Source organism: Pollicipes pollicipes, unplaced genomic scaffold (assembly GCF_011947565.3).
Source record: "Pollicipes pollicipes isolate AB1234 unplaced genomic scaffold, Ppol_2.1 Scaffold_7204;HRSCAF=8538_pilon_pilon_pilon, whole genome shotgun sequence".
Classification (NCBI taxonomy): Eukaryota; Metazoa; Arthropoda; class Thecostraca; order Pollicipedomorpha; family Pollicipedidae; genus Pollicipes; species Pollicipes pollicipes.
In genome coordinates, this window is record NW_023597025.1 from 79,291 (window position 1) to 91,305 (window position 12,015).

General features: G+C 51.1%; 1 protein-coding gene across 4 annotated transcripts in view; it reads left to right on the forward strand.

Annotated features, from left to right (window-relative positions):
- Window positions 1-248: 248 nt before the first annotated feature.
- FipoQ (F-box/LRR-repeat protein FipoQ) overlaps window positions 249-12,015 on the forward strand; it is a 30,185-nt gene continuing 18,418 nt past the window's right edge. Inside the window, exons 1-2 of one of the 4 annotated variants that reach the window (XM_037232547.1) lie at window positions 249-302; window positions 3,131-3,335. In XM_037232547.1, the coding sequence (XP_037088442.1) occupies window positions 3,135-3,335 (201 nt within the window). In that variant the 5' untranslated portion in view covers window positions 249-302; window positions 3,131-3,134. Of the gene's footprint in view, window positions 303-326; window positions 383-3,130; window positions 3,336-9,578; window positions 9,795-9,900; window positions 9,955-12,015 lie in introns of those variants that run through there. The other 3 variants (XM_037232546.1, XM_037232548.1, XM_037232549.1) reach the window with 3 other exon arrangements.

Sequence of the window (12,015 nt, forward strand, 5' to 3'; positions counted from 1 at the left end):
TCTTGCCTACCGTTTCGGTCATCTCCACACCGAGTGTGGACACCGCTCCGCGCGACGGCCAGATCCGATGACATTAGGGCGGCCCGTCATCGCGTCGGATTCGCCGCGAACGGTCGGTGTGACGCAGCCGGGATGCCCGATCAGCGCGCATACGGGGGCCGGACGGTCGCGTGCATGCCATTCCTGCGGCGGCGGTGGGGCGGGCGGCGCCGAAATAAGACGGGCCGCTGTCACAACAGCCGGGGAGAGGGTGGCCAGAGCTGAGCGGTGGAGCAGGGAGGACGCACGGATCGAGGCCACAGGTGAGGCGACACCGGGGCCAGAACAGGACCTGGACCGCGCTGCAGGCGACACCGTGGTCCAGACAGGACCAGGACCACAGGTGAGACACCGGGGCCAGAGCAGGACCTGGACCGCAGGTGAGGCGACACCGGGGCCAGGGCAGGACCTGAACCGCAGGTGAGACACCGGGGCCAGAACAGGACCTGAACCGCGCTGCAGGCGACATCGGGGTCCGGACAGGACCTGAACCAGAGGTGAGACGATGACGATGCCGAGTCAGTGGAGGAGGAGCTGAAGTGTGGAAGGCGCACGAAACGGCTTGTCAGATGATTGGACTTGGACATAGAGCCCAGGGAAAGCACCGTGACCGGCTCAAGTGACGGCAACGCCAGGAGAGTGTGGTGACCGTTGTCGGTGCGTGTGTGGTGATGGGTGACGAGTGATGACCAGTGTGAGTGTCTGAGCGGTGATGGGTGACTCGTGTGACGTGTGGTGCCTGAGCGTGCGGGGCTAGGGCGAGATGTCGTTACGGATGTCGGCGATGGTGTATGCTGAGGGTGCGGAATTAGTGACGATCACGGACCACCACAGGAGGCGGTAAAACTTCACATATGACCCCCCCCCCCCCCCCTCCAATGGAGTGATATTTTGCCCACGGTGCAAGGTGGCAGGAGAGGCATTATCATGGCCTGGTCTCGGTGACAAGATGCTGGGAAAATATGGCATCCATATCGTCAACACACATAACCAAGGGCCTAGACAAGGAGGGAGAGAGCGGTACTGATCCATCCCTTGAGGAGCTGGTACCCTGGCAGAGTGACTTGGGTGCGCCGGAAGCTCGACCATATTGGTACGTTGGTATATCTTGAGAAAATAACATGCAGCAATGACGGTTGAGCTTTTACGAAATTTCCGGCAGTGTCTAGGGCCCTTGAGGTTAATACCGACAGAAAGGGCGGCTTCGGGAAGCTCTGAGCCGGCCGTGTGGCCCCCTCAGGCTACAGGGCCCCTCTGATAGCCCCCACCCCCTCCCCCTCCGCTTCCTTCCCTGACGAAGTCCGCGCGATACGCCGAGAGGTAACTCGATGCCAGCGCGATATGAACCGACCAATAAGGCACTGGTATCAATGCAGGATGACGTGGGGTATGAACACCGGACACTTGAAAAGCTCGAATGTGAGAACTGCTCCGGAGGTTCGTGGCTTTATTGGCTGCCATGCCAGACGTGGTGTCCTCTTGATCCTCCTGACTTCCACAGCGTGTTTTCAGAATACTGTGCGTAGTAGACCTATCCAACTGATGGCTGTAGTATTACATGTAAATGCTGTGTCATGTGAAATGCTCAGGAACACTCGTCTTGTAAATATGCTCTCATGACATGGCAGTTCTTTACCATCAGTTAAGTAGTTGAGGCTCGAACGAATGAAGTGCTGAGCACTCAATGTTACAGAGATTTTGTCATGCCATCAAACACGCAATTACTGCGAAGATGGCACCGCACTCATTCCAGTCCCAAAGATGGCATGCGTAATGGAATGTCAGGGCATACGCTCGGAACAGGCGCCTTGCGCATGTTTCTGTCACGTCTCCCTGTGACTTATTGGTGCCCCACGCGGCAGCGTTGGTGCGCTGCGCCATTGGTGTTCCACGCGGCAGCGTTGGTGCGCTGCGCCATTGGTGCTCCACGCGGCAGCGTTGGTGCGCTGCACCATTGGTGTCCCACGCGGCAGTGTTGGTGCGCTGCGCCATTGGTGCCCCACGCAACAGCGTTGTTGCGTTGCGGCTTATTAGGAGATGTTGCATGCGGTTCTACTGGTGGCACTCCGCATGGGCCTTTGGCGACGGATATTGCGTGTGCCCGTCACTGCGTGGGGAGCTATGGCCGAGTGGTTGACGCCGTCGGCGCTCACATAGGGGGGGGGGGGGGGGTGGTCTTGAATTTCGGTTGCGGCATTGCTTTTGAACGTTGAATAGAGCGCATGTGTTTCTTTCCTGAGCTGTAGTACAGTCTTGCTTTTATTTTAAATGCAAGCAAGTCAGAGCGCTCTTAGAGCACTCTTATAATTGTTCACGAAATACACCATCTGTACGCTAATGTTGATACTTGTCGAAGGAAATGGAAACTTAATTATGGCTTTTATTCAATACTGCAGCATGAGCCACCTAGCATATCATCACTTAGAAAGCAAAATACGAAGCTAATCTGTATGCCAAGCAGTCTACTGGCGTAGGAGCATGCATTAGGGACATGATGGCAAAAACTCTTATGTTTACACGTTAGATGCGATAGATGAGCTATCTGTGCTGACGTCCTAGAGATAGATACACTGCGTCAGCTGGCTCTGCCGAAATCACGCAGTGGCTTCATCAGCACGCCGTGGCTTCATCTCCATCTTGGAACGTCATGTCGTGCGGACCGAGTCCTTTCCGGAAAAAATACTTCTGCTGACGTTGGACCTCCTCCGCCATGATCTCCCTGTTGCCGGAACAGCCTCAGTCTTTTATAGAAATCGTACTAGTCTCATGGATATGTAGAGCACGGTCGCTGGTGCTCCGCAAAGAGCGCGAGGCAGCACGCTCTGTCTTTCAGTAACAAGGTGTCCAGCGCTGCGCCCCCGTTGGGCCAGCAGTGTGGGGTGCTGAACGCGTCGCGCGGCGTAGTGTGTGCCAGGGGCGTCCGCTGAATAACTTCGGCGGCTGGGCAGCGAAAATATGGCTAAGGCTACACCCAAAACATAACATGGATGGATTAATTTAGGATTTGACCTACTTTCCTATTACAGTTGGGGACGGGGCGGGAGTTTCTCGTGGTGAGCCGATAACTTTACAACTGCCGTGTGCCCTGCAGCAGTATGCCGCAGTGGATGGGGGAGGGCGACGTCTCGCCGACACCCACGCCGACGCCGACGCCGACGCCGACACCCACGCCGACGCCGACGCCGGCCGAGACGGCCCGGCAGCAGCGACTCTCGGCCATGCTGGACACACTGCCGCCCGAGCTGGAGCGCAAGCTGTCCGTCCACCACGGCATCAAGCTGAGGCGCTTCGACACGGTCAGTGTCCGGCGGAGTGTGGATGCTGGTGGGGGCGAGGGAGGGAGGGAGGAGAAAGGCGAGGGAGCGGAGGCGGAGCGAAAGAGAGAGGCGGGAAGATAGGGCGTGATGATGGTTAGGAGAAACAAAAGCTTCCCTGTTTGTACGGGCAGCTCAAATTTGAATCAAGCTGGCACGTGGCCTCGATTCGCATCATCGGGCCCCTGTAAACACCCGCGCGCCATCCAGCAAATCTGAATCACGCGCCGGCTGAAATTCTTTTTTGGGAAAGGACTGTCTGTTCGGAAAGGGATGCCGAGAACAATAGTGACGAGCGGGTCAAGGGGAATAGTGACCGCCACAAAGCCATTTCTTGGGCAGTGAAACCACCAAAAATTATACCGGTTTTAGCAACTTGACAGAGAACACCAGGAAAACACGTGCATGATTTGAACTTAAAGCACCGTGGATTCTAACAGCTCGATTCCAGTTTACTTATGCCTATCTTAAAGCCCTTGCGGCTGGTATCTGTGCGGCGTTTGCACGGAAAAAGTACAGTATTGTCGCCTGCTGTGGCCCTGCCTCTTGACCTATCGTCGAGTATCTGATAGCCGTCACTGATACCAATCTAACGAACGTGATGCCCGTTGCCAAGCAAGGCCACTGCTAGACCCGGTGGCAGCGCTGGGGGATCGGCCGTGGCCCCGCGTCAATTGTTGCTATGCTCGTGTTGTTCCCCTTCAAACCTTTGCTCGGTGTTCGTTCGTTGAGCATCGAAACTATTTTTAATGTGAAATTTGCAGTATACATGCATATATATATATATATATATATATATATATATATATATATATATATATACCTGTCTATAATGCCCCTAATGCTTCCCTGCGAAAGAACCGTCTATGCCCAGACAGACACATACGCATGCAAACCCGAAAAAGAAAGGTACAGCGATATTCACTTTGCACTGCCCACATGCTGTCGCGCCTGTTTAGCTGCGTGCCTGGCAGCAGTTCACTCAGCCCTAGCATGATAAAGCCATTTGAGGCGCAGATGTATGTGCGTCGTCATCCGCTTCTGTGCGATCCACTTGTTCAGTGCCTGACCTGAGCCCCTTCTGACCCCCTCCCCTCCCCTCTTGGCCGCACTCCTGGCCATTACCAGGGATCTGTCTGGGTGGCCCCGTTTCATGGTCCCATTACAGTTCATGGGCTGCCTCAGGGGGCCGACGTTGTTTCCCGACGCAAAAATACTCGGTAACAAAGCACGGACCTCTAAGGCTCGTAAGGCCTCTCGCGACTCTCCCCCTTCATATTAGGTTCAAGGCCTGGTTTAAAGACACAGTGGGCACGGTTTTTACGCGACATTATTGTATGTCATTCCGAAATGTGGCGATCAGTAGAACTAATTTGGTGGGAAACATCTGGCACTACCATGGGAACGAAGAGTCCAACAGCAGTTATTAAAGGGAATGTTTCACATTTGAAGATATTGAAGTAAGCATGAGATAAGATGAAACAAGCTCACTTACAACTGTTGGTATGTCTTTAAGTAGAAAAGAGTGCTCTTTACAGCGCAATTTCTCTGTTTAGTAGATATGCTCCTAAATACGTCATTGTTTCATTACGGCACCATACCTTGCACAACATTCATTAAGAGCCAATTGACGGTCATCATATCTGAAAATTGTGCTGACGAACGTCAGACATGAATGACTTGACCATTATATTTTTATTGGCCTTGGTCACCGCATGGCTTATCAAACGGCACGATTTGAATGACGTTATTATGACGTCATGAATCCCAAGGTCAGCTTCAGATACCCTCCTAAATTTCTTTCTCACATCTTTGTGGTCTTCAAGCTCACGAACCAGAGGGTTTTAGGTCTTAAAAGGGGCATGGCCGTGGACTGCATCAAATGTACGGTACGCAGCTGAACGGATTGTTTACGGCACCAGAGCAAATCATCATCGCTAGCTCATTGATGCATTCGGTACCAATGAAAAAAGAAAAAAATGCCCCCCTGCCCTCCGTCGCAAATCGTGGTAGCTCGCTCCCGTCGCGAATTATGGGTGCACCTCTGAGACCCCCCCCCCCTTCGCCAGTGCAGCATGGATAGTTCTTCCACCTGTGTGGAAGTCAGGTCGCAGGCGTGGTTTCTTATTGGGCACGAGACTGGCCTTAACAAGATCATCGTGAAAATGGTCAGAACAGATCACCGCATTCTCCACATTTATAGCGTCAGACCTAGAGCAACGGCACGCTCATGTTCTCAGAACAGGTGAATCGTTTTTTGGAAACGTGAAAAACAAGATGCATTTTGTGCCGTTTAAAGTTCTTGCACGAAGCCGCTGCACAGGATGACATCTTGATGTCAAAAAGCGGCCTCCGATGCTGACTCGGGCTCAACGCTCACACACTACTTCGAATTTCTTCCATCCGCGGCGTATTGTGAACGCACCGAGTCCATATAACAGTACAAATTTGATGCTACAAGACAAGACCAAGCACGATATTTCTGCTTGGCTACTGCCTCTCTAGCGACGCAGTCCACGTTGCCATGTAATGCCGCCGCGTGGGTCCGTACGGCTTTGTGACGTCATAGTCTAACGCTAGCGGCCCGCCCGCCCGACCAATTTCTCACGCAGTGGCGATGGTCCCGTGGGTTTCCTTCAGTTGGTCTTAGTCTTGCTGCACGTCGTTGTGCGTGTGAGGATTGCTGATCTTTTGTTGCCAAAGGGGATGTTCACATTTGAATATATAGAAGCAAACATCGGATCATCGGTTATGATGAAACATGACTATTGGTCTACTTCAAGTTCAAGAGAAAGAGACTGCTCTAGACTACACGATTTCTCTGTCTAGCGAATAAGCCCCTCGATACGTCATTGTTTGATTACGTCATCGTACCTTGAACCACATTGATTGAGAGCCAGTTTAAATGACTCACGGCCGGTATATCTGGAAGTCATAAGGTCAAGATCGCTAGATATAAGCGACTCGACAATTGAATTTCTCGGCCCTGATCACCGCACGGCTTATGGAATGGCAGGATTTGATGGACGTCATTATGACGTCATGAATGGCAAGGTGATATTGAAATATTCTCCCCGAAACACTTCCCCTTTTTCGCGGGCGTATAGCTCAGAAAGAGGAGGGCTTTAGGTCTTAAGAAGGGCAGGGACGTGAACTGCACTTAAAGGTTTTCAATATGGACTTTTTAGTTCAAACCGCATATGAATATGGAACATTCACTTTAAGATATAAATCATCATCGTGACACTTTAACATTATAGGGATAATAAAAAACAGGAGAATAGCTTCCTGTTTTGTTTAAAGGGGTAACTGCTCCGGACACAGCTGCTATTTCTCTTGTCGTGTCATGTGTTATCGTGAATCACCAGGGCGAGTGGAAAGGCGGCACGCGTTTGTGTGTTTTGACCTGCATCCATTACGCGTGATGTGTTGCCAGTCGTTTTCTGTACTTCTTCGAGGAGGTAATAACTTTTCCAAACCGTCTCGTGGGAATACATGACAAGGAATTACGGTAACTCGACCTGTAACCCGCCGAACAAAGTTCAACAAACATCGATCGAGCATAACCAGAGAAAGCTCATTACAGCTTGATATGCCCTGTTCTTCAAGGATGTTCATATATATATATATATATATATATATATATATATATATATATATATATATATATATAGGTATGCGTGCTATGGACGAGCTAGTGCATGCTATACTGGAGCAATAAACATGTATTGATTGGTAAAACAACATGCATGATTCAAAGCGCATGGTACGAATGGCACAAGTCACTGCACCGTTTAGTCACATGGAACAGGGAAACGTTATAAACCAGTGTTATCTGAATACGCCATATCGGTGTATCACAAGCATCAGGCCACTCCGAACACCGGTTATTTTAAATGGAGTGCCCCATCTTTGGGGCATATTTCAAAAACATGTTCTAGGGAAACCTCAGGACAAGTTAATCTAAAAATAGCACAATAGGAATATAATAGCACTGGGTAGTGCCCCTGCAGCACCGTCAATATATAATAAGGATATCAACGCTGACAGTTTTCTAGTCCAAATTACGTTGTCAGCGCTTTTTAACAGCACTTTCCTTCTTCCCTGTAGTCGCGACCTCCGCCGTTATGACAGCCACCGTGCGCACCTCCACTAGCGCAAATAAACCAAGTTTGTAATTGGCCTAGGGGGCAAGGGCGTGTTACCGAGAAGTTGGTTGGTTGAAGTTTGAGCCAATACGTCACATGGATCACGTGGTGCTGCCATTTCCAAAGCTAAAGTACGCCTCGAAACGGGTTACTGTGGTGAACGCGATAGGGAAGCAATCAAGGCCATAGTATTAGGTTTCGTTCAATTCGAGGCATAATAGTGGCGCGTTTGGATATATTTCTGTTTAAATAGAGTATTCGAAGTTTTTGTGGCATTTATGACATAAAACTTTGACACATTAGTGTATTGCAAACATTACAGAACACGCACGTTGGGAAGAGCAAGGCAATTGAAGCGTATTTCTTTAAAAGTTGCGAGCAAGATCCAAAATGAGCTTTCTCGCGTAGGGTTGGCTCCTTCAAATAAAAAATTCTGAGCTTTTCAGAGGGATTTCGAGACAACTGGTATCTTGGATGAGACCATGTATGTCGGATACAACAATAAGTGAAAAGCACAAGAAGGTGGGATGCTCCCTTTGTATGACTTGATGCTTGGTCTTCCGCCAATGGAATCAGCGACAGCCTCAACTCGATGACTTCGCTGCCGAAACATAAGCGCAGGCCTCAATGATGAACTTCTGGCACCTCGAGATTTCATGTCGTCCGCTCTGATGACTCCGCTGCTCGCCTCGTGCAGACCTCGTAGTCTGCCTCGCAGGCCTCATTGATGAACTTCTGGCACCTCGAGATTTCATGTCGTCCGCTCTGATGACTCCGCTGCTCGCCTCGTGCAGACCTCGTAGTCTGCCTCGCAGGCCCCATTGATGAACTTCTGGCACCTCGAGATTTCATGTCGTCCGCTCTGATGACTCCGCTGCATGTCTCGTGCAGACTTCGTAGTCTGCCTCGCAGGCCCCATTGATGAACTTCTGGCACCTCGAGATTTCATGTCGTCCGCTCTGATGACTCCGCTGCATGTCTCGTGCAGACTTCGTAGTCTGCCTCGCAGGCCCCATTGATGAACTTCTGGCACCTCGAGATTTCATGTCGTCCGCTCTGATGACTCCGCTGCATGTCTCGTGCAGACCTCGTAGTCTGCCTCGTGAATTATGCTGCCTTCTTGAGGACTCCTCTTCTTGTCGACTTAAGAGCTTCCAATCTATGCATGTTATATGCACATACGTATGAGTCTGAGCTAGTGGCTCCGTCACGGCCAAAGGCTGGAGGACATCGAGGGTTTTACGGTGTTTTAACGCGCACAACGCCATGTGTGTAATTCAACATCGTGCAAATGCTTGGGGAACATCCCACCTCCGCCGGCAGCGGCGTCGGGGCTCGTATCTGCTCCCTCTAATATATGTCGGCATACTGGTTGCCTTGCCGTTGTATCAGCGGCGGTTTGTATGCACTGTCGTCTTCGGTGATAACTTCCATGATCACGACTCGGAGATCGTTTCCGCATATATGCGGCATGGCAACTACACCAGGGCGATCTATACACGAACGCTATTTAGACGTCCCTCAACTCCTGTGGAGCATTATGTCTGTGGTTGGCACATGAAAGAACCGCATTTAAAAGGAAGTCTAAAAAAGCGCCCAGCATTTCATTCGTGACACAACCTCTGACGGAAACGAAGGCCAAGAAGATTTATTAGAGGGGACTAAAGCCCTCAAAGGGGTGCAGAGTTTCGCTCTCGGATTCCGGAAGGAAGAAACTTGCCGCCTCCTTCCGAGTACCATTTGCCTGTGCGATACGTGCGGTACCGCGGACTGACTGCGTCCGCTGCAGCACGTGCAGTACCTCGGACCGACCGCGCTCGCCGCGGTACGTGCGGTACCTCGGACCGACTACGTCCGCTGCGGTACGTGCGGTACCTCGGACCGACTACGCCCGCTGCGGTACGTGCGGTACCGCGGACTGACTGCGCCCGCCCGTGGCCGCCAGCTGCTTTCTGGCGTTCCAAACGGCCAAGTACACCGTCGGCCGTCGGTGCCAGTTGGGCCGGTATTTTTAGCGTTAACCCAGCGACAGTATTGTGGCGTTCCGGCGCGGCCGGCGCGTCTAGGTGGGCTCGGCGGAGGGCGGCGGGGCGGCGGCTGCTGGACGGACCGGACGTGCTGGGGCCGCTGTGCAGTGTGCCAGTGGGGCAGCGGTGCTGGGTCAGGGTTCGGTGTCGCGTCCGGTCACGGCATGGAGATCGCCTGGGGCGCCGTGCTGCAGGAGGTCCACGAACAGGACGGCATCCTCAACGATGAGGTCTCGGGCAAGGGCAAAGTAAAGCGGATCAAGACGGTACGTCGGGTCGGTCCGGCCATATCGATGTTGTGTGGTGGTCATGGTCCGGAAGGCGTTTGGCACCGTATATAACTATGTGAAACTATGTTGGGTGTTTTTTCAGAACTCCGAAAATGATTACAGAGGAGATAAGGCTGTACGCCATTATCGTAGAACGGTATGTGTTTTAGAAAGCGCTCGCTTCAAAAGACTGGTGGCCGCCTGCATTTGACAGAAATTTTTGGATGCTTTTAACATTTTGCTCCCCGAACCGCACCGCAATGCAGAGCATCTTTGCAGACTAAGCAGGTTTACGCCTAAGAGGAAATCTTGTGAATATCCTTCACAGCCATCTTGCTTCATCTGCTTGCCATTTGACGTCCCGCACTGAAGGCAGATTTGCCCCACGCAGGCGGGCAAATCCGTCAGCTGCTGGTTCTGGGAGGAGTAGCACACTTCGTCTTACTCTCCAGCCGTGGGTGCAGTTACCTCTCCGCCAGGAGTCGAGTACTTCGCCTTGCTCTCCAGCCATGGGTGCAGCTACCTCTCCGCCAGGAGTCGAATGCTCTTCTCTCAGGTGTTCACCGATCCACGTAACTGCCGTCATGGAGGCTTGCCTATTCTATTTACGCTGACTCCAGCAGTTACTGTTGGCATTGATCATTACTTGGAGGGAAACCCGTTTGATATACTCTCTACGTAGGGTAAATTTTCTTGTTTAAATTTAGGTGGGGAGAGAACTTTACTCCCAGCATACGGATAGACCAATCACGCGTTCTCCCCGGACCCCGGCTCCCGGCGTCTCCCCGGCCCCCGGCTAAGCAAGGATGATCCAATCCTGAAACGCTATTCTTCCAGTCGGTTTTAACTTCTGCTGCGGGGCCCTCGTCTGGCTCCATCGGCTTGATAGTGTAAGACGGTACAACCCCATTTATAAAATTTCCAGCTGGAAGTAATATGCTTACAAATGGGCCATTGGCGAGTTTGTTTTCTTTGCTTCTTTTTTGGGCTATTTCTATTTACGGCTCTTCGTTGCAGCAAACGGCAAACGAAATTATTTACCGCAAACTACGGTTCCCAAATGGCATTGTTGTAGATGTCGACACACCAGCTTATGTCCTGTCACTTTTTTGCGCACGAATATGCAAAAAATGTCCGTTTGCACACAGGAAAAGTTGCATTTTTAATGCCTACGTTTCATTTCAACATACGCCAAGCTCCGTACGACTGAGAAAAACTGTTGCGTGAGTCAATGAAATGGCATGTCATCCTTCAGTATTTCGGAATAATCCACTAGCATTCACTTGTTATGTCAACATCCATCACAAAAAGAACGCTTATTAGTGAACTTCGTTTCCAACGCCAAAGCAATGCCTTAGACACTGAAATTGCGTGAGGGGCATGGAACCATGACAACGATAGCAAAGTTTTTTTCATGGATTTTCCTTTGAAAATGGCTGACAGCTTTAACATGATCCAAAATACGAGTGTTCATAACTGAGCCGCCCACAGATCACTGCTGAGAGTTCACGTGTATCAGACCGTGAACCGTGACCATTCTTATCCAACGTTTGTTAGCGAGGAGCACCAAGTAAGCACCCGCATATTCATTTCACCACCGAGGAATTTCGGGGAGCCTTAGGTATGGCCACAACGCAGTCAGATCTGAGCATAACCATATTGATTCGACGGGCAGCGTCTATTAATTTCTCATGAGACAGTTTCTATGCGAACACCGAATGCAACACTCCCCACGAGAGGAGCTGGTCCCACTCGCTGATCAGCTTGAAGAACATTAGATCTTTTCCTCATGGGTGATGAGCTTTCCGTCCGTCAGACTCAGCAGTTGCCTAGATGAGGGTGGGCTGGACACCGCTCGAATTGTCGCAACTCATGCAGGAGATGATCCAGAGGTTCGTCCGCTGAGCATCAGGAGTAGCACGTTAATTACAAACCAGCCACTTGCATTGGTGCGTTTGGCAAGCATTTTCATCATGGACATGCATCGGGTAACAAATGGCCTTGGTTTGCACATATGTCTACTAAAAATGTTTCGCTGTTTATTGAGTATGGTGCATGGTGAGGGGTCTACCAAGTTGGGAGGGGAAGAGGGTAGGCTTCAAGTTCGGAGGCAGGAGAGATGGTGTCCATCCAACTTGCACCAACTTTAGATTACAAACGCATAGTGCTTATTGCGGCTGTCATGTAAGTCAGGTTGTCTACACATCCTAGACTATCA